We start from the raw sequence: 23,386 nt of genomic DNA, 5'->3' as shown, positions 1-23,386 counted from the left end.
TTTCCAACTGTATGCAACAGTGGGTTATGGCATGGACGTCAGGCATGGAACAACCACAGACATGCTGGGAAGGAAAGCTGGAGCCCAGCCAAGCGCAGGCTGAAACCCAAATGCCTAGAAACTAACAGCTCTGCCCGTGGAGTAGGAGAAGCCAGATAAAGAGTGGGGAGTTTGGACTGAGTTTCAAGGTATAGTTAAACCAGACAGTAGGATACCTTGTTGTGGAGCAGTGGTTCTCAACCTTCCTAAATGCCATGAACCTTTAATACAGTTCCTCATGTTGTAGTGACCCCCAACCATAAAATTATTTTTGTCGCTACTGCATAACTATAATTTTGCTACTGTTATGAATCATAATGTAAATATTTGATATGCAGGGTAGCCTTAGGTGACTCCTGTGAAAGGGTCGTTCGACCCCCAAAGGGGTCGTGACCCACAGGTTGAGAACTGCTGAATGTAGAGTTCTGCCCCTGGACCTCCCTGTTCTTCATTTTTAGGCTTACTTGTTCTACTCAGCTCAGCTTTTGTCCTCTGCCTAGACAACCCCGTATCTTCCCTCTCTTCCATTTTCCAGGTTATCCTCAAGGCTCTGCTCAGTCACAACCAGCTCTAGAAAGGCCTTGCCAACCCCTTCCTCACTTCACCTCAAATTTGGCTATGACCCTTTCCTGTGTATGCTTCTGTCACGCACTTTTCACTAAGCATTCTCTGTGTATTGTTCATTTGTCTGCTCCCCTCCCCATTATGAGCTCTTTGATGAGAAAGATGGTGCATTATATACCTTATATATCTATGTACCTGTATCCTTAGCACATAATACCATACCTGGCATATAGCACTTTGATCAATGTTTGATGAATGATTGAATGAGATTGCAGCCAATTTTAGGACACTACTAGCCAGGTGATTCAGGTGGAAGCTCAGGACACCTGTTAAGTAGCTGAGAAGTTGGCAATTTGCTAAAGCAAGCTTTGATGATCCCTTCTTGTTATAGGTTGAATCTGAAATTTTTTTTTCTTGAGACAAACTTTCACTCTGTCACCCTGGGTACAGTGCTGTGGCATCATTGTAGCTCACAGCAACCTGAAACTCTTGAGCTCAAGAGATCCTCTTGCCTCAGTCTCTGGAACTACAGGTGTGCACCACAATGTCTGGCTAGTTTTTTCTATTTTTAGTAGAGACGGTTGGTGGGGGGGGTCTTGCTTTTATTCAGGTGGTGAAATTTCTTTAAATTTACAGAAGGAAAGCACCTAGGAAATTATGAAATATTAAAGTGAAAGTTTTTTTTGGCTTGTATGAAAGGTTTTTATTGGCAAGAGAGGGATGCTGCAGAGCAGCACCAAGGAGGAGAGAAAAGGAGAGAAGGGAGAAAAGAGAGAGGAAAGAGAGAGAGGGGAGGGGGAAGGGGGAGGGAGAGAGGAGAGACCGAGAGACCGAGGGAGAGACAAGTGAACGTTTTTTTATGAATTATATTTAATTACTATGTACAAATCAACAAAAGAGAAAAGGTACAGCATCCCAGGAATGTTCAAATGATCCTAATACTCAATGCAGTTTACTCAGTGGTTTATCAATTCTTGTGCTGTTAAATCTTTCTGGGACTTACGAAACTTAAAGGTAGGCTGTGCAAGCTAAACTGAAGACTCCGAGGTCACTTCTGTTCTTTCTAAGCTACATAAATTGCAACTTCCCCTTTCAGAGAGGCAGAGATCATGGAAGGCCTTACTTATTCCCACCCCTCCCCTCCCCTCCCCTTCCCTTCCTTTCCTTCCCTGAAGCAGAAGGCAATGAGATGGTAAGAGGAGCCCGGACACCTGGGATCTAGTCCTTGCTATGCCGCTGACCAGTTGTGCAACCGTGGACAGTTACTTGGCTTTTCTGCCTCATTTTTCTGTGGAATGGCTCCGCTGGGCTAGATCATCTGTGTGGTCTTTCTCAGCTTTAGGATTTTGTGCTTCCATATGGTGACGAGCCAAGACAAGCAAGGAAGGAGCAAGATTGGGGAAAAAGAATAAATGGATTTTAGTTTAGAAAGGACAAATTTGGGGTTCCCATGATACATCTGGGTGTAAATGACAAGTAGAAGCAGAAATAGTAGACATCTTGTCCTTGGAACAGAGTGGGGAGTAGAGGTATAGATAAGGGAACCTATCGATAAAGGTTAATTAGGACAGTAAAAGTATTGTGGCCAGCTAACCAGTTGTGAATGAGGAGATTACGTATCAAAACAAATTGGCTACAGTTAAATTAAAAATTATAGTGCACTTACAGTTGGTTGATTCCATTTTCCTTTATGCTCTGGACTGATAAAAAGTGGGAAAAGCCCTGCTTTTTAGTATTGCCTGAATTCCGTGGTGTGAATACTCTTACTGTGGCCTATTTTAAGCTACCAACAAGAGATCACTGATTAGGAAGTTGGGAAGCTGTGTAGAGGGGCACACCATTAGGTAATGATTTCACCATGGAGATACAGGAGACATAAATACCCGTAAGAGCATAGATAGTAGTAACTATCAGATCCTGAGAATTTAACTATGTGCTTTTACAAGTGGTATTAGCTGACTCTACACAGCTCTGAAACAGATGCTAGGATAGGGCAAATAACTTGCTTAAGATCATATAGAAAATGTCCAGGACAAGGTTAGAATCTTGACCCACCTAGTTTTGAAGACCAGGCTGGTAACTACTAGATCATCATTTTTAAAACTGTTAAGTGCTGAAAGAGGGATGGAGGGAGGAGGGTGGGGCCTTAGTGTGTGTCACACTTTATGGGGGCAAGACATGATTGCAAGAGGGACTTTACCTAACAATTGCAATCAGTGTAACTGGCTTATTGTACCCTCAATGAATCCCCAACAATAAAAAAAAAAATAAATAAAAAAAAAATAAAAAAAACTGTAAAGTGCTATACTGCATATTGTTTTAAAAATTGTTGCATTTTGTACTTGAAGAAAATATTATATGGCCTTAAATGTCATTTAATAAGGAAGAGTTCTAGTCAAAAACCAGTCAAGGGTCAAAAGAGATGACAGTGAAATTCCCACATGTCTGGGTCAGTTCTTATGCCTCAGTTTTTCTGTTAAAGGAATGCTTTGTGTCCTTTCTGAACCATGCTTCAACCTATGTTTAAAAAATTGTAGAATTTATGAAAGCACTTTCTTGTATCTTGTAAATAGGACTTAATATTAAATGGTTGTTATAAATGTTAGTTTGAACGTAACTGTATGTTGGCCATATTGAAAGTAAAAATAAAGAAACATAGCAAACACCTATTATCACCCACAGCTTAATATAATATCTTTGTAGGCAAAATATATAAGGATGTTTATTATATTAAGCAGTAAAAATGAAACATCTGGCAAAAATTTTTAGATCTTGAAGAATCAGATGACAAAATGATGAGTTTCAGGGGACTAAGATCATGTTTCCCCCTCTTAAAAAAAAAGCTTGAAAAATTTTTTGTGCTTTCTGAAAACCATACTTATTTTAGTTTCTTCTCTGTTCCTCACTTGGGAAGTGACTTACGTACTGAAATTCATGAACTGTTCACAAAACTTTATTTTGGTCTTGGACTTGGTTAAAGCATGTGGTTAGAATTATAGCTGTAAAGCCACTCTCTAGTTCAATAAATTGAGACAAACCAAGTAACTCTGTGGATTATTGTGTTTTAAGAAATATTATGGTTGTGATCCTCTTAGTTATTAAGGAGATAAAGCTTTGTTATAATGCAGGGGAAACTATGAGCAGTTTGGCTACTGGTTGAGGAAAAGAACCAGATAGTATACTGTAGACAAGAAAGACAAAGTTAAGCATGGGTCTTCCTGCTCTGGCAGGTCACAGCTCTGAGTCATGGTGCAGTGGGTGCACACAGAGCTGGCAAGCGTGCATGCCTGCCTAGCATCTGTGGGCTTCACTCATCTTGTGTCCTAGTTGGTTCACTCACACTGGAAAATTAAACCTTTTTTCATGTTTAGTTGACCAATGTTTTTAGATAAATTCTTTATTTTTTTTTTTTTTTTTTGCAGTTTTTGGCCAGGGCTGGGTTTGAAACTGCCACCTCCGGCATATGGGGCCGGCGCCCTACTCCTTTGAGCCACAGGCGCCGCCCTTTAGATAAATTCTTTAACAACCAACCATATTGTCTGCCTTCCCATTGGAACTTCTAAGTTTCATTTACATTCTATTAATATAATTTACTCAACAACTATTTGGTGTATTAACAAATACTCTTCGCTAGGCCTGTGTTAAACTGTGAAGGATACAATGATGGCTAAGATGCCATCCATGTTCCTTGGCAGGGATACTAGATGTGTGTGCAGGTAACTGTCATATAAGACAGTTGTGCAGACAGAGTGAGAGCTAAGGGCTTCAGTTTTCTGAGATGTTAAGAGGATGAAATATGTATACTGGAGGTGACCAGCAAGGGCAATTAGGAAGCAGTGCATTAGAGAACAGATAGGATTAAAGACCATAAAGGTGGGAATGGACATGAGAAATATATAGACCCAGAACCTACAAGATCATCCGAAGAGAAAGATTGTAACCCCATTAAGATTAGCCCACATCACAAAGCCCTCAAACTGCAGATGGTTGGTGTGGATGTGGTTAGAAGGGAAGACTTCTACACTGCTGGTGGGAATGCAAACATAGCCTTTTTGGAAAGAAGTGTGGAAAATTCTCAAAAAACTAAAAGTTGCCCTTCCATTTGATCCTGCAATACCATTACTAGGTATGTACCCAGAAGAACAAAAATCATTTTGCCACAAAGACATTTGCACCAGAATGTTTATTGCATCTCAATTCTTAATTGCAAGTCATGGAAACAGCCCAAATGGATGAACAAACTGTAATACATGTATGCCATGGAATACTATTCAGCCATTAAAAAGATGAATACCTTACATCTTTTACATTTACCTGGATTGAGTTAAAACACAATCTTCTTAGTAAAGTATCGCAAGAATGGAAAAATAAATATCCAATGTACTCAATACTAATATGAAAACAATATATAAATAATTACATGCTCATATGAACAATACAAAACAAATATAGTCTAGTATGAGGGCAGGAGGAGGAGAAATGAAATATGTATACTGGAGGCAGAAGGAGGGAGGGCATGTGGTGGGATCTCACCTAATGTGCACATTGTGAGAGTACCCCTCTTTTACAACTGGAACTTTACCCTGCAAGTGAGAACAATGTAACCTAAAAATTGTGCCCTCATATTAATTTGAAATTTAAAAATACATTAAAAAGAACCAAAGAGACAGGTTGGACCTCAAGAGAGATAATAGCCAGGTCTCTGTTTCTGTCCCTACAGAAGACACAGTATTTTATTCAAAAGCCTATCAAACCCTTTTAGCAAGGCCCCTGGAAAGTGTTGCTACTGAAGATGCTTGTAGTACATTTGAATGCAATAAAACAGAATTTTCCATAACATTTTTGGAAAAAAGCTTTGTTTTTCTCTTCAACAATTCATTCTACTTGCTAAGCTAGGCTCTTCTGAGGTCACTAAGAGGTCATGCAGAATATATGATATGACTAAAATCATTGCATTACTCATTAGTTGTTGGATACAGTGTTGAGAGAATGAGAGAAACAGCTGGAAGTGGTACAGGAACACAGCATGGGCCATGTCTGTCTCAGATTGATAGTTCCTTTTTTTTAATTTTTAAATTTTATTTTATTAAATCATAAATACATAGATCATGTATACATTAATGCATTTATGGGGTACAATGTGCTGATTTCTTATAGAATTAGGAATGTTTACATCACACTAGTTAATATGTACCTCATCTCATTTACTTAATTATTGTGTTAAGACATTTATACTCTGTACTAATAGATCAGACATGTACCCTTGCATTATGTACCATAGGTGTGATCCCACCATTCACCTTCCCTTGATCTGACCTCTCCTTTCCCCTGCCATCCTCCCTCCTTCCTCTTTCATCTTGGGCCATAGTTGTGATCTATTCTTCACATGAAAGTGTGAGTGATTATAAATTGGTTTCATAATAGTATTGAGTACATTGGATAGTTTTTTCTTCCATTCTTGAGATACTTTACTAAGTAGGATATGTTCCAGCTCCATTCATGTAAATGTAAAAGAGGTAAAGTCTTCATCTTTTTTAAAGCTGCGTACATATACCACAATTTATTAATGCATTCATGGATTGATGGGCACTTGGGCTTCTTCCATGACTTGGCTATTATGAATTGAGCTGTAATGAAAATCTGGTGCAAATATCTTTGTAATAAAGTGAGTTTTGGTCTTTTGGATATACACCTAGTAGAGGAATTGCAGGATGAAATGGCAGATCCACTTTTAGATCCCTGAGTGTTCTCCATACTTCTTTCCAAAAAGGATGTATTAGCTCGCACTCCCACCAGCAGTGCAGAAGTGTTCCCTTTTCTCCACTTCCATGCCAACATCTGTAGTTTTGGGATTTTATTTTGTTGTGTGAGTCACTCTTACTGAGATGATATCTCCAAGTGGTTTTGATTTGCATTTCTCTGATGATTAAAGATGATGAGCATTTTTTCATGCACCTATCATCTTTAGAGAAGCTTCTGTTCAAGTCCCTTGCCCACAATGAAATGGGATTACTTGTTCTTTTCTTATTAATAAATTTGAGTTCTCTGTGGATTTTGGTTATCAAACCTTTGTCAGAGCATAACCTGCAAATATCCTCTCCCATTCTGAGGGCTGTCTGCTTGCTTTACTTACTGTGTTTTTGGCTGTGCAGAAGCTTTTTAGTGTTGCTTCAATTGCACAGGGGGTCCTTCTCATAAAGTATTCTCCCAGGTCAATTTCTTCATCAGATGGATATTTCTAGCTGCCGCAAGGGTCTGGCTCTGCAGATATGTCTTTTCTGTGTTGCTGAGCTAACTGATTCAGAGACATTGCTATAGAGGAGGAACAGAAAATGGAAGATTGGTAAGATGTTATCATCCCTGTTGGTAAGCTCCTTCCTTCTTTTTATGACCTTGGAGCAGCAAAGAGGAATCTGAGCAAGTCCTTGGTACTTATTAGCACTTTGGGTTTCAGTGAGCATGTGGCTCACTGACAACTCTTTTCCTTCACAGACACGTTTGTCTTGCCATGCTGATGGGTGAGACCCACCCAGAGGCAGCTGGAGAGAATTTTCCTGTGATCACCAAAGTTCCTCTGCCCCTATCAATAGCAGTAGCTGTCTACTGGGACTTGAAGTGGGAGCATCATTGGTGAGGCCGGTTTCCCCAATTTCCTAAACAAGGGGGTTTATCCAGCAAAAAGCAAAGGGCAGGGCTCTAGGTAGTGTTAAAATAGAAGCCAAAATAACTTCACAACTAAACAGAGAAGAGAATCATACACAGAAAATGCACAGATATTAGCTATGACGAAGCCTGGGATTGTAACAAGTTAAAATACTTTGCTTTTTTCTTTAGAGAAGAATTTTTATTTCAGACTTATATCTCCATTATTTCAGTGAGGAGAAAGGACAGCTAATAGTTGCTTGGCCCAAAAGATTCTGGCAGGAATATTTGAGTCATAAAATAGTAGCCAAACGTCTTTTTGGATTTTCTTATATAAACTGTGTAGAGAACTGAACACTTCATGCCAGCACAAAGCTTAAAAGCCTCTTCTCAGAGCACCCCTGCCTCCTTGTCTGGATACTAATCTTGTTGGTTGATAGCACCAAGTTTTTGACTGTGTTGCAGGGAATCACCCAGCTGTTGCTGCTTTTTGCTATCACTTTCTCTCTCCTCATTCAGAAATTCTTGTCATGGATGTATTTCCAAGATAGCAAGAAAGAGAAAGTTGTTTGTTTGTTTTATAGAAGCCATTGTTAGAGATATTAGTGCTACGACAAGGGACCAGAATCTGGGATAAAGGGGAGGAACTTAGAAGCAGTGTCCAACAGCAGTTCTCATCCCTGGAGTTGTGTGTCATAATGGGAAGAGGTGGCTTCTAGCCCTGGCTCTGCCACTGCTGTGTGACTTGAGACCATTCATTTGTTCAGCACTTATGGAATGCTTGTTCTGTCAGACACTGTGTTCACCACTGGGGACACATTGTGAGGAATGAAGAAAACCTGTTCGCAACGTGAGGACTGCACTACAATGAGCTCTCAAGGCCCTTTACCCATAGTTCTTTTCTTTCTTTCTTTCTTTTTTTTAGTTAATAAAATCAAAATAGAATTTGTTTTTGTTTTTGTGTTCTGCTTTATTCTCTTAGTCCCAGGCTCAGCTAAATACCAGAAAAGGTTTGTTCCCTTTTTTCTGAAAGGTTGAATTACAGTTTCCCAAGTGGATCTTCGCACGTCATGAAGGATGTTGAAGTTGCTGAGTATTTTACAAAGGAAATGTGTGTGGCTCATTGAGAATATAGTTATCTTGAAGAATTTCTCCTTTATGGTTGAAAGAAAACAGGCTCTCTTATAGTGTCTTGCTGTTGATGCTTATTTGTCTTATGTGTTATATATTTAAAATTGACTTGTATGCACTATTGATAGGACTTCAAACTAGTGCAGCCTCTGTATTAAGGAATCTAATAAATGTCAAAGCTAGGGTGTGAAATCAGTCTCTTGTATACTGTTTCTATATCCCTTTTCCCTGGGTGATTCCACTGGCCCTGCATTCTTAAAACTGACTGCAGTGTAACTGTAGCTGTTCTGTAGAAAAGATCTTCCAGGGGTAGCCAAACTTTGGGCTTCTCTGTGACACACTGGAAGAAGAGTTGTCTTGGACCACACATTAAATACACAAACACTAAGAAAAGCCTTGGTAGGAAGGAAAATGATGCAGAAAAGTTGTGATGCATGCCTGTTGTTAATCAGGAGACTGTTCATCCCTGCTGCCTTTTATATGCTGAGGAATGGGCCATACTGCCCATGGCCTCCCTACAAACTGGAGCCTTAAGCAGTGTCCTGCAGGTGTGCTCCTTTTTTGTTCTGGGCTCTATACCTGCATGCAGAAACAAATATCAGTGCTATAAAATTGTACTTCATCATCTTGGAAAGATGTTTGGACCATCCCAAAAGCCTTCATTGAGGGTTATCTTTTAAGATAAACTTAAGCTTATAGGGGAAATGACGTTTTATTTTTTTTTTATTGTTAAAGCATAGCTGTGTACATTGGTGCAATCAAGGGGTACAGTGTGCTGGTTTCATATACAAACTGAAATATTCTCATCAAACTGTTCAACGTAGCCTTCATGACATTTTCTTAGTTATTGTATATAGACATTTGTATTCTGCCTTTAGTAAGTTTCGCCTGTACCCATACTAAGATGCGCCATAGCTGTGGCCCCACCCATTACCCTCCCTCCACCCTAACCTCCCCACTCCCTTCCCCTTCCTTGGCCCTTTCCTCATAGTCTTGTGCTATAGTTGGGTTATAGCCTTCATGTGAAAGCTAAAATTTAGCTTCATAGTAGAGTTGAGTACATTGGATACTTTTTCTTGCATTCCTGAAATACTTTGCTAAGAAGAATATGTTCCAGCTCCATCCATGTAAACATGAAAGAGGTAAAGTCTCCATCTTTCTTTAAGGCTGCATAATATTCCATGGTATACGTGTAACACAATTTGTTAGTCTGTTCGTGAGTTGATGGGCACTTGGGCTTCTTCCATGACTTAGCAATTATGAATTGGGCTGCAATAAACATTCTGGTACAGATGTCTTTGTTATGTTGTGATTTTTGGTCTTTTATATTTTTGGTCTTTTATAGCTTTACTAGGTATAAATCTAGTAAGGAATTATAGGATCGAATGGCAGGTCTATTTTTAGGTCTCTAAGTATTCTCCAAACATCCTTCCAGAAGGAACGTATTAGTGTGCATTCCCACCAGCAGGGTAGAAGTGTGCCCTTTTCTCCACGTCCATGCCAACATCTCTGGTTTTGGGATTTTGTTATGTGGGCTACTCTTACTGGGGTTAGGTGATATCTCAAAGTAGTTTTGATTTGCATTTCTCGGATGATTAAGGATGATGAGCTTTTTTTCATGTGTTTGTAGATCGTGTGTCTGTCTTCTTTAGAGAAGTTTCTCTTCAAGTCCCTTGCCCACCCTGAGATGGGATCACGTGTTTGTTTCTTGCTAATACATTTGAGTTCTCTGTGGATTCTGGTTATTAGACCTTTATCGGAGGTATAACCAGCAAATGTTTTCTCCCATTCTGACGACTATCTGCTTGCTTTACTCACTATGTTCTTGGCTGTGCAGAAGCTTTTTAGTTTGATCAGGTCCCAGTAGTGTATTTTTGATACTGCTTCAATTGCCTGGGGAGTCCTCCTCATAAAATATTCACCCAGGCCGATTCCTTCAAGAGTTTTCCCTGCAATTTCTTCAGGTATTTTTATAGTTTCATGTCTTAAATTTAAATCTTTAATCCAGTGAGAGTCTATCTTAGTTAATGGTGAAAGGTGTGGGTCCAGTTTCAATCTTATACAGGTTGCCAGCCAGTTCACCCAGCACCATTTGTTAAATAGGGAATCTTTTCCCCACTGAATGTTTTTAATTGGCTTGTCAAAGATCAAATAACGGTAAGTAGCTGGATTCATCTCTTGGTTCTCTATTCTGTTCCAGACATCTACTTCTCTGTTTTTGTGCCAATACTATGCTGTTTTGATCACTATCGATTTATAGTACAGTCACAGGTCTGGTAGCGTGATTCCTCCTTCTGTGTTTTTATTGCTGACTAATGTTTTGGCTATTTGAGTTTTTTTCTGATTCCATATAAAATGAAGTATTATTTTTTCGAAATCTTTAAAATATGACAATGGAGCTTTAATAGGAATTGCATTAAAATTATATATTGCTTTGGGTAGTATAGACATTTTAACAATATTGATTCTTCCCAGCCATGAGCATGGTATGTTTTTCCATTTGTTAACATCTTCAGCTGTTTCTTTTCTTAAAGTTTTATAGTTGTCTTTGTAGACATCTTTTACATTCTTTGTTAGGTATACTCCCAAATATTTCATCTTATTTGGCAGTACTGTGAAAGGAATAGAGTCCTTGACTGTTTTTTCAGCTTGGTTACTGTGGGTATATATAAAGGCTACAGATTTATGGGTGTTGATTTTGTAGCCTGTGACATTGCTGTATTCCTTGATCACTTCTAAAAGTTTTGTAGTGGAATCCCTAGTGTTTTCCAGATATACGATCATATCATCTGCGAAGAGTGAAAGTTTGATCTCTTCTGACCCTATGTGGATACCCTTGATCGCTTTTTCTTCCCTAATTGCAATGGCTAGAACTTCCATTACAATGTTAAAGAGCAATGGAGACAATGGACAACCTTGCCTGGTTCCTGGTCTAAGTGGAAATGATTTCAATTTAACTCCATTCAATATGATATTGGCTGTGTGTTTTCTGTAGATGGACTCTATCAGTTTAAGAAATGTCCCTTCTATACCAATTTTCTTAAGTGTTCTGGTCATGAAGGGATGCTGGATATTATCAAAAGCTTTTTCTGTGTCAACTGAGAGAATCATATGGTCTTTATTTTTTAGTTTGTTTATGTGCTGAATTACATTTATAGATTTACGTATATTGAACCAGCCTTGAGACCCTGTGATAAATCCCACTTGGTCATGGTGTATAATTTTTTTGATGTGTTATTGGATTCTGTTCGTTAGGATCTTATTGAGTATTTTTACATCAATATTCATTAGTGATATTGGTCTATAATTTTCTTTTCTTGTTGGGTCTTTCCCTGGTTTGGGGATCAAGGTGATATTTGCTTCATAGAATGTGTTGGGTAATATTCCTTCTTTTTCTATATTTTGGAAGAGGTTTAGTAATATAGGTACTAGTTTTTCTTTAAATGTTTGGTAGAATTCTGATGTAAAGCCATCTGGTCCTGGGCTTTTCTTTTTAGGGAGATTTTGTATAGTTGATGCTATTTCAGAACTTGATATAGACCTGTTCAACATTTCCACTTCATTCTGGCTAAGTCTTGGTAGGTGGTGTACTTCCTGGTATTGGTTGATTTCTTTCAGATTTTCGTATTTCTGAGAGTAGAGTTTCTTGTAGTATTCGTTAAGGATTTTTTGAATTTCTGAGAGGTCTGTTGTTATTTCATCATTACCATTTCTGATTGATGAAATTAGAGATTTTACTCTTTTTTTCCTGGTTAGGTTGGCCAAAGGTTTATCTATTTTATTGATCTTTTCAAAAAACCAACTTTTGGATTTATTGATCTGTTGTATAATTCTTTAGTTTTCAATTTCATTTAATTCTGCTCTGATTTTGGTTATTTCTTTTCTTCTGCTGGGTTTGGGGTTGGAGTGTTCTTCCTTCTCCAGTTGCTTGAGATGTCCCATTAAGTTATTAACTTCCTGTCTTTCCGTTTTCTTTCTTTCTTTTTTTTTTTTTTTTGTGGTTTTTGCCCGGGGCTGGATTTGAACCCACCACCTCCGGCATATGGGACCGGCGCCCTACTCCTTGAGCCGCAGGCGCCACCCTCTTTCCATTTTCTTGAGGAAGGCTTGCAGTGCTATAATTTTACCTCTTAGGACTGCCTTTGCACGTTCTGGTAATTTGTGTCTTGATTGTTGTTTTGTTCCAAAAATATGGTGATTTCCTTCTTAATCTTGTCTATGACCCATCTATCCTTCAGCATAAGGTTGTTTAGCTTCCATGTTTTTGTATGGGTATGTGGGTTCCTGTTGTTATTGAGTTCAACTTTTATTCCATGGTGGTCTGAGAAGATGCAAGGAATAATTTCTATTTTTTTAAATTTGCTGAGGTTAGATTTGTGGCCTAGGATATGGTCAATTTTGGAGTATGTTCCGTGGGCTGATGAGAAGAATGTGTATTCAGTTTTGTTGGGATGAAATGTTCTGTAGATGTCTGTTAAGTCCAAATGTTGAATGGTTAAGTTTAAATCTATAATTTCTTTGCTTAGCTTCTTTTTGGAGGATCTATCCAGTACTGCTAAAGGGGTGTTAAAATCTCTAACTACTATGGAACTGGAGGAAATTAAGTTTCTCATGTCTGTTAGAGTTTCTCTTATAAATTGAGGTGTGTTCTGGTTGGGTGCATAAATATTAATAATTGAGATCTCATCATATTGAGTATTACCTTTAACAAATATGAAGTGTCCATTCTTATCCTTCCTTATTTCAGTTGGCTTAAAGCCTATTGCGTCTGCAAATAGGATTGCAATGCCTGCTTTTTTCTGCTTTCCATTTGCCTGGAGTATAGATGACCATCCCTTCACCTTGAATCTGTAGTCTTTTAATGTAAGATGCGATTCTTGTATGCAGCAGATATCTGGCTTGAGTTTTTGTATCCAGTCAGCCAACCTGTTCCTCTTTAGAGGACAATTTAAACCATTCACGTTAATTGAGAATACTCATAAGCCTTTCGAGAGTCCGGTGGACATTTTTAATCCTTTTGCGACTGTGGAAGTTGGAATTTGATCAAAATTTTCTGGGTGGGTTTACTTTTGTGGTGGAGGATTATGCTGGTCTTTATGGAGGATAGGTCTGAGAATATCCTGGAGAGCTGGTTTAGTTTTGGCAAATTTCTTCAACATGTGAATGTCATTGAAGTATTTAATTTCTCCATCATGAATGAAATTCAGTTTAGCTGGGTACAGGATCCTGGGTTGAAAGTTATTTTGTTTTAGGAGATTAAAAGTCAATGACCATCCTCTTCTAGCTTGAAAGGTTTCAGCAGAGAGAGCTGCAGTTATTCTAATATTTTTGCCCTTGTAAGTGATGGTTTTCTTTCATCTGGCTGCTTTCAGAATTTTCTCCTTCATATTAACTTTAGTGAAGTTGATTATGATGTGTCTGGGGGATGTCTTGTTTGGCTTGAGTTGTGCTGGAGTTCTGAAACTGTCTGCTATTTGAATTTCAGAATCTCTTGGCATGTCTGGAAAGTTCTCCTTCATAATGTCATGGAGAAGAGACTGCCTTGTGAAGCCACTTCGTCACTTTTGGGGATCCCTATAAGACGAATATTGATTTTCTTTGAATTATCCCAGAACTCTCTGAGAGAGTGATCCATTTTGCCCTCCATTTCTCTTCCTCTTTGAGAGTTGGGAGCGTTTGAAAGCTTTGTCTTCAGTGTCAGAAATCCTTTCTTCTGCTTGCTCCATTCTGTTCCTGAGGGATTTTACTGTGTTTCTCAGATTTTTGAGGGCTGCAGCTTCTTGTCTCAATGTGTCAAAATCTTTGGTCATTTGGTCCTTGAATTCATTGAATTCTTGAGATATCTTTTGGGCTACTGCTTGGAATTCTAATTTGATCTTATTTGGTATCCAGATTCTGAATTCGATTTCTGACATCTCATCTGTTTGTTTGTGCATGGGATCTTGTGCTGTGTCTGCCCCACTGATCCTTGGGCGAGTTGATCTACTCTGATTATTCATATTGCCAGAATTTTTCTGTTGATTTTGCCTCATGATTGTTTTTGACTGTTGCCTCTGGCCGTCCTCATAGTCAGGGAGGTGTCTCTCCAAGATTAGACCCCAGTGGGATCTATTGTTGTTGGATCTTTGTAGGGAGTGGCCCTGTGTAGTTCATCTGGGGCTGCCCCAGCCAGGGGGTTCTGGTTGTGGAAGCAGCTCCGGAGTGTGACACATCCGTATCCAGCAACAGGGCAGGAGGTGGTGCGCATGGTTCTGGGAGTGCCTGGCGCCTAGTGACTTTGACACAGAGAGCCCAAGGTTCCAGCAGTCTCTGGCCAGGAGAAGGGCTCTGCGCAGAGGCAAGGAGGGCTCCAGAGGGCACTTGGCTACCAGAGTCTCTGGCCAGATGAGCAGGCCAGGGTGGAGGTAGGGAGGGTACAGGAGGGAGGACACAGGGTTGTGCGGCTCCCACAGTTCCTGCTCAGGGTATGCATAGGCCAGGCAGGTTGGGGGTCACGGCACAGCTCTTATGGAGGTCCGGGCAGCGCCAAGCCCGGAAGTTTGAGGTTGCTATGAGCTCTGACACCATAGCACTCTACCCAGGGCAACAGCCCTAGGCTCCAGTGTGCCAAAACCTCAGTGTGCCCGTTAGGGTTAAGGCTGTAAGGCAGCTCAGTCCCTGCCTTTAGGCTGCTCAGTCAATAGGTTACTAGCTCCCGCCCAATCCCTGCTCTGCGACCCTGAAGGCGGAGCTTGCTGGGGCAGTTCTTTCACAGTGGCTTCCTGTGGCCCACAGCTGAACACTATTGGCTCAGTGGCTTAGTCTGGGGACCTAGACAATGCCCAAAGTTCTCTGCACTCCTGCTGAAGCTCTCCCCAAAGGCAGTTCAACTGAGTGCCATGTCCACAAACACCGAAACAGTTCACAGGTAAGGCCTTTCCGGTTTGTAGTCTCACTGCTGCTTGTACTTATGGCTGCAGGCAGGATTAGGTCAATTGGACACACACAACCACTTGCCAGTTTTCCACTGTCTTAGTCCTCCTCTTGGGGTCCAGAAGTCCCTTGCTGACTCCCTGTATCCTCAAAGGGATGATTATAGGCGGATCCCACCAGCCAGAAATGCCTGGAGTCTTATCTCCCCAGACTCACCATGCCCTGTTGCAGGGAGGATGTTACTCGGCCCATGTTTACTATTTATATCAACATTTTATATATATATATATAGTCAGATACAGTTATAGATGTAAAATGTGGGTTATTATGTATGTGTATAAATGTTAGATAGATAGCCAGGAATCCAGGTCTCCTAGGGAAAAAGGACAAGGGCCCATAGTTCTTGCTTCTTTACTTTTCTGTGGGAGCAAAATGTTCCTTAAAGAACAATGATATGAAAAGTGGTACCTAATATTACATGCCAGGCATCATACTAACTATATATATGTATATATATATAGCCTTATTTTGTTTTCTCAAGAATGTCCTAAAATAGGTGTTTTTATATTCATTTTACAAGTGAGAAAATTGAGAGGTTGAGCTGCCTTTTGTTACAAGTGAGAAGGAGGCAGAGCCAGACTCAAACTCAGCTCTGCTGATTCCAAACTCAGAATTTCTTTCACCTATGTTGACCGTCTCTTTTTTATTTTTTTGAGACAGAGTTTCACTTTGTTGCCAGGTAGAGTGCCATTATTTCACAGCTCACAGCAACCTCAAACTCCTGGGCTCAAGTGAGTCTCTTGCCTCAGCTTCCCAAGTAGTTGAGACTATAGGCGCCTGCCACAATGCGGAGCTATTTTTAGAGATGAGGTCTTGCACTGGCTCAGGCTCGTCTCAAACTCCTGAGGGCAAGCAGTCCACCCGCCTTAGCCTCCTAGAGTGCTAGGATCACAGGCGTGAACCACCATGCCCAGCCTGTTGACAGTCTCTTATGTTCAATCATCTCCCCTGGACTTTGCTCTGGGATTACTTAATGGAAAACTTACTCAAGAGTCCGTGGAAAAATACCTCATTCTTGCCTTATGGGTCTTCCATTAGCTTTCCCTCTTTCTTTACCTACTAAAATTCTTATTCCTTCCAAGGGTGATCTTGCCACATCAGCTAAGACTTGGAATCATGTTTAATCTTGTCTGCTGCCAAATTCTGCACCCCTACCCAGACTCTCTCTTACTCCTAAATTTATTCAGCTTTTAGTAGTTGTCCAACTCAATAGGAAATTAAAAAAAAAAAAGAGTATATTATCATCTCTTTGGATTAAATAAGATACAGACAGATTACAGGAAAGAATTGTGGGTCAAAATAGAGAGTAATGGGTCATTTATTTTGGTGTTTTCCTGCAAGGAGAGATCTATGGCAGGAGATGATTCAAAAACTGCCCAAGGGCTTCCTTATGCTACCTTTTAATAAAAGATGCCTTTTTTGTGTGTCTTTTTTTTCTGGTTATGCATTGTCATTGTCAGAAGTTTGAAAAACACAGAAATTACTCACTCTCTAGAGATGATCACTGTTAACATTTGGTGTATTTTTATCTGTGGTGGTTAATTTTATGTCACATTGGCTAGATTATGGTGCCCAGTTGTTTGGTTAAATACTACACATCTAGGAGTTGCTATTAAGGTTTTTATAAGCTGTGTTAAATATTTGAATCAAGCCAGGAGTTGTGGTACATGCCTATTGTTCAAGCTATGCAAGTGGCTGAGGACAGAGGATTGCTTGAGCTTAGGAGTTCGAGGCTGCGGTGAGCTATAATCAGCACCACTGCACTCCAGACAGAGTGAGAAAGACCAATCTCAATAATAGTAGTAATGATAATAATAATAAGAAGAAGAAGAAGAAGAAAGCATAAAATTTCATTTAAATCAGTAGACTTTGAGTAAGGTAGAGGCTATCGTTAATAATGTGGGTGGAGCTCACCCATTAGGTTGAAGGTTTTAAGAGTAAGCACTAAGGTCTCCTGAAGAAGAAGCAATTCTGCCTTAAGACTACAATTACAGAAACTCTGAATTTTCAGGCTGTAGATTTCAGATTCAAGACTACACACACATACATATACATACACAGAGAGAGAGAAAGTAGGAAATTTATTTTAGGAAATCAGATTGAGCTGCAATAAACATTCTGGTACAGATGTCTTTGTTATATTGTGATTTTTGGTCTTCTGGGTATATACCTAGTAAAGGAATTATAGGATCAAATGGCAGGTATATTTTTAGATCGCTAAGTGTTCTCCAAACATCCTTCTAGAAGGAACGTATTAGTGTGCATTCCCACCAGCAGTGTAGAAGTGTGCCCTTTTCTCCACATCCACGCCAACATCTCTGGTTTTGGGATATCATTATGTGGGCTACTCTTACTGGGGTTAGGTGATATCTCAAAGTAGTTTTGATTTGCATTTCTTGGATGATTAAGGATGATGAGCTTTTTTTCATGTGTCTGTAGATCGTGGTCTGTCTTCTTTAGAGAAGTTTCTCTTCAAGTCCTTTGCCCACTGTATTGCAGCCCAATTCATAATTGCTAAGGCATGGAAGAAGCCCAAGTGCCCATCGACCCACGAATGGAGTAGCAAATTGTGGTACATGTATACCATGGAATATTATGCAGCCTTAAAGAAAGATGGAGACTTTACCTCTTTCATGTTTACATGGATGGAGCTGGAACATATTCTTCTTAGCAAAGTATCTCAGGAATGGAAGAAAAAGTATCCAATGTACTCAGCCCTACTATGAAGCTAATTTATAGCTTTCATATGAAGGCTATAACCCAACTGCACAAGAATATGGGGAAAGGGAGGGGAAGAGTGGGAGGGAAGTCAGGGTGGAGGGAGGGTAATGGGTGAGGCCACACCTACGCTGCATCTTAGAATGGGTACAGGCAAAACCTACTAAATGCAGAATATAAATGTCTACATACAATAACTAAGAAAATGCCATGAAGTTTACGTTGACCAGTTTGATGAGAATATTTCAGATTGCACAAATGTACACAGCTGTGATTTAACAATAAAAAAAGCCTCTTTTCTAAAAATAAAAAAAGAAAGAAAAAGAAATCAGATTGAGACTGTGGGGGCTGGTAAGTCTGAAATCTGTGGAGCAAGCTGGTAGGCTGGAAATTCAGGAAGAAGTTGATGCTGTAGTCTTGAATCTGAAATCTGCAGCCTGAAAATTCAAAGTTTCTGTAACTGTAGTCTTAAGGCAGAATTGCTGCTTCTTCAGGAGACCTTAGTGCTTACTCTTAAAACCTCAACCTAATGGGCGAGCTCCACCCACATTATTGAGGATAGCCTATATACACAGTAGAACCTCTATAAGTTGACCACCCAAGGGACTATAACATAGTGGTCAACATACAGAGTTGGTCAACATAAGAAACTATACCTTCTATACTGGTCTGTACATGTGGTGCATATCCAGTCTGTGGAAATTAGGTCAACTTGGTGTATCTTACAAGGGTACATGTGAAATTTATTAGGTGCAGAATATAAATGTCTTGACACAATAACTAAGAAAATGCCGTGAAGGCTATGTTAACTGGTTTGATGAAAACATTTCAAATTGTATATAAAACCAATGATTGCATTAATGTACATAGCTATAATTTAATAAAAAAAAAAAAAGAAAAGAAATTAGTTCCATTTAAGGAGGTGGTCAAAATGCGGATGATCACCTATGGAGGTTCTGCTGTATATATAGCCTGTTGGTTCTGTTTCTTTGGAAAACAGTAATTTACTTTCATTTTGCTCACTTATTTCCTCTGGATTAGCATTTCTCAAACTATAACGTACATGAGAATCATGGTGATACTGGTCAACTGCAGCCTGTAAGTCAGTACGTAGTGGGCTACGATTCTACATTTCTAACAAGCTCCCAGGTGATGCTACTGCTACTGGTCTACAGACCACATTTTGAGCATTAAGTCTTTATATAGCCAGTTTTTCTTTTAAACTGTATCATGAACTCATTCTCCTGAAACATTGTTTGTGGTAATTATTATATCCCATGATATGGACGGCCATAGTTTGATACATTATTCAGGTTTTAGAAACATGTTTCCTAAAGTGTTTTTTAAAAAACTGTCCAAGTACATTGCACCCAAAGGTCTGGCTTCTGTAGCAAATTGAGCCTGTATGGTCAGCCCTGGTTTCAAGGGCTTCTCTAGGCTTTTTAATTTTCTTTGTATTTTAATGGCTACAAAATTCCCGTGGCTTTTGACTGGGTATACTCGCATTATTAGTAGGATCTACTGGGCAGGAGAACTTACTGAATACACATTGTTCTCAGAATTCATTCATATACTCTCCCATTTATTCATGAAATAATAGTGCTCAATTATTTGGTGAGTTGATGCTTCTTGGAACTGGGGTTAATTTAATAATCATAAAGTCATTGAATCATAGTTATGACAATTACTTGGTGCTGTTGTATTTAACAAGACTATGTCCTGATCCAAGAGTCAGGCACACTTCCAGAGGAGGTGTCATTTGAGATGAGCTCTGGTTGTCCTGAAGATGTGACTCTTAAGGTCCCTAACTTTTGGCTAGTTCTTTTTGAATAAGTGGTGGTTCTGATGATAAGACCATTGGCAGTCACTTTTCCTGGGAGGTGGTACACATGAAGTCACTGAAGGTCTCCTTTTAGGTTTATTGTAGCTGCTCCTCATCCTCCCTGTCATGCTTTTGTAGAACTAACTCTTAAGGTGAGTTTCCCCTTCTGTCTAGGTAGAGTCTCAGTTTTCCACGACTGAATCTGCATTCTATCTGATTTCCCACCCATACTCACTTGTTATAGGAAATGGAGCCTAACAAGTTATTATAAGGTAACCCATCATAGGCAAATATTTTGATCTTTGAATTAGTCATTATTTTGAAGACTTTCTACCACTGCTTTTTCCATTAATGTGGATAACAATAATTAAAAAGAAAGAAATCATTATGACAAAGCACTAGCAATCAAAACAGTATTGCACTGACAGAAGGATAGACATATAGACCAATGGAATAGATTTGAGAGTCCAGAAATAAGTCTATGTATTTATGGCAAATTGATTTTTGACAAGAGTGCCAGCACTGTTCAATGGGGAAAACAATACTGTTTTTAACAATTGGTGCTGTGCAACCGAATATCCACATGCAAAAAAAGTGAAGTTGGACTCTTGCCCCACACTGCATACAAAAATTAATTCAAAAATAGACCAATAACCTAAATGTGAGAGCTAACATGATAAAGCTCTTTTGAAGAAAACATTGAAAGTAAGTCATCATGTCCTTGGATTTGGCAATGTATTCTTAGATTGACACCAAAGCATGAATAAGAACAACAAAATAGATAAATGGAGCTTCATCAAAATTAAAATCTCTTAAGCATCAAAGGGCATGATTTTAAAAATGAGAAGATAACCTATAGAATGGAAGACATTAATTCCAAATCATACATCTAAAAAGTGTCTAGTATCCATAATATGTAAAGAATTCTTACAAATCAACAACAAAAAGACAGTTCCATTAGAAAATTGAGATACGCAAATGGCTAACAAGTACATGAAAAGATGCTCATATCATTAATCATTCAGGAGAAGCAAATCAAAACCACAATGAGGTACCACTTCAAGCCTCCTAGGAAAATTTTTTTAAATGGAAAATAAGTATTGGCAAAGCTGTGGAGAAATTGGAACCCTCATCAATTACTGGTATGTTGCAGCCACTGTAGAAAACATTTTGGTGGTTCCTTTAAAAGCATAGAAGTATTAATACATGTACTATATGACCTAGAAGTTATACTCCTAGAAGTATACCCAAAAGAATTGAAAACCAATATTCAAACAAATAGAAAAATGGATGTTCACAGAAGCATTATTCAAAATATCCAAAAGATGGAAACAATCCAAATATTCATCAACAAATGAATGGATAAACAAAATGTGGTCTATCCATTGAATAGGATAATATTATATTAATGTGGTTGAACCTCAGAAACATTACACTGTGTGAAAGAAATCTGGTTCAAAATACTATGTATTGTATTAATTCCATTTATATGAAATATTCAGAATAGGCAAATCCATAAAGACTACAGATTAGTGATACCAGGGCCTGGAGGAGGGGAATATTGAGAGCAACTTCTTAATGGGTACAAGTTTTCTTTTTAGGGTGATGAAAATGTTTTGGAAATAGGTACAGGTGGTGGTTGCACAACATTATAAATGGTTAAGGGACTTATTTCAGTGGCTAGTTTTTTTTTTTTTTTTAATTTTTAAGAGACAGGGTATCACTGTGTTGTTCAGGCTGGCCTCAAATGTCTAGGCTCAAGAGATCCTTCCACCTTAGCCTCCTGAATTCAGCTGAGATGACAGGCATGTGCCACCGTACCTGGTTTAAGTGGTTAATTTTTTATTATGAATTTCATCTTAATAAAAATTAAATAATAAGGCCAGGTGCAGTGGCTCACGCCTGTAATCCTAGCATTCTGGGAATCCGAGGTGGGTGGATTGCTTGAGCTCACAAGTTCAAGACCAGCCTAAGCAAGAGTAAGACCCCTTCTCAAAAAAGAAAATAAATAAATAAATAAAAATAAGAATAAAAAATAAATTAAGACTAGATTCTTTATTTCCTTCTTCTGTCTGCCATAATTTAGGGTTAATTTTAAAACATAGTAACAAAATTATGGCATACCTTTAGTTATTATTACCTTGGGGTTTTGTTAGATATCATGCTAATGCATTCTTTCTCCTCCTTTGTGTTATTCAGATTTCAGTGCAAGGCTTTAGGAATATTGCAAACAGCTGCTCTGGAATTATGCATCTGACCATCAATGATATGCCAACTCTGACAGACAACTGTGTGAAAGTAGGTAGCTGAAATGTGCGTTTTCTTTTCAAAGCCATTAGATGGACACATATTCTAATGGCTTGAGTTATTGGAAAATATGAATGGATTTTTCATTTTAGTTGTTTTTTAACAGAAAACCATTTAAAAATTTGCATGTACACACACACACACATATGCACCTCAAGAAACATCTGGATCCTTAAATACCCTAAGATGCCTTGTTTCACAGTTAGTATTTTTTTTGTTCAGTGATGCTATAGCCTAAGCACAAAATGAAAGTCTGGTTCTTCGTGTCAAGCTGCCAAATGTAGTTGCTTTTTTTTAGTATTACATGTTCTCATCTTTTCCCATACTCTTATTACATGAGTTAATTCTCATTGTTCCAAACTACTTAAATGTAAGTGTATAATATGTGGAAAAAACTCAATTTTCTTTGAAAATAAGAAAATTTAGTAGTTAATGTGTCAGTTTCTGGAAATACTGAGAGAAAAAATAACCTCACTACCTTGCCAAGCCTGTTGTCTACAGTGTGGATAATTTACTCATGTTTTTTTCTTCTAAAGGCTTTAGTTGAGAAGTGCCTTCATATCACGTCAGTGGTTTTCATTGGTGCACCACATATCTCCGACAGTACTTTCAAAGCTCTTTCTATTTGCAACCTCAGAAAGATACGATTTGAAGGTCTGTGATATTAAAAATGTGGTTCAGCATTATTTTTTACTTTTATTCTTGTGGCATTATATGTACAATACTTGTCTTTTCTTCTGTTTTATTTTAAATAGGGAATAAAAGGATTACTGATACATGCTTCAAATTTATGGATAAAAATTATCCAAATATCAGTCATATCTACATGGCAGACTGTAAAGGAATAACAGATAGTAGTCTCAAACCACTGTCTCATTTGAGGAGACTGACTGTGTTGAATTTGGCCAATTGTATAAGGTAATTAGTCATTCAGTCATATGTGCAAGAAACATTATATTGCATGTGCCCCACCCTCAAGGAGCTCATGGTAAGCACAAAAGTCAGGAGTCCAAGTGTTAATGTAAAGGTAAGTGCACAGAGTTCTGTGGTAACAAGAAGGGCCATCCAACCCAGACTGATCATATGAGGGTCATGGAAATTGTCAAGGAAAGCTCAGGATATGGGACATCACAGACCCAGGGAAGATTAAGTGAACTCATAGGAACACTTACAGGCTACCTTTCCTAGAGA

General features: G+C 38.8%; 1 protein-coding gene across 1 annotated transcript in view; it reads left to right on the top strand.

Annotated features, from left to right (window-relative positions):
• FBXL13 (F-box and leucine rich repeat protein 13) overlaps positions 1-23,386 on the top strand; it is a 266,364-nt gene that overhangs the window by 165,095 nt on the left and 77,883 nt on the right. The window contains exons 13-15 of the mRNA XM_053608560.1: positions 22,088-22,186; positions 22,732-22,849; positions 22,951-23,113. Of these exons, the coding sequence (XP_053464535.1) occupies positions 22,088-22,186; positions 22,732-22,849; positions 22,951-23,113 (380 nt within the window). The remainder of the gene's footprint in view (positions 1-22,087; positions 22,187-22,731; positions 22,850-22,950; positions 23,114-23,386) is intronic.

This window comes from Nycticebus coucang, chromosome 11 (assembly GCF_027406575.1).
Source record: "Nycticebus coucang isolate mNycCou1 chromosome 11, mNycCou1.pri, whole genome shotgun sequence".
NCBI classification, from domain to species: domain Eukaryota; kingdom Metazoa; phylum Chordata; class Mammalia; order Primates; family Lorisidae; genus Nycticebus; species Nycticebus coucang.
This window is presented reverse-complemented; position numbering and strand designations above follow the sequence as displayed.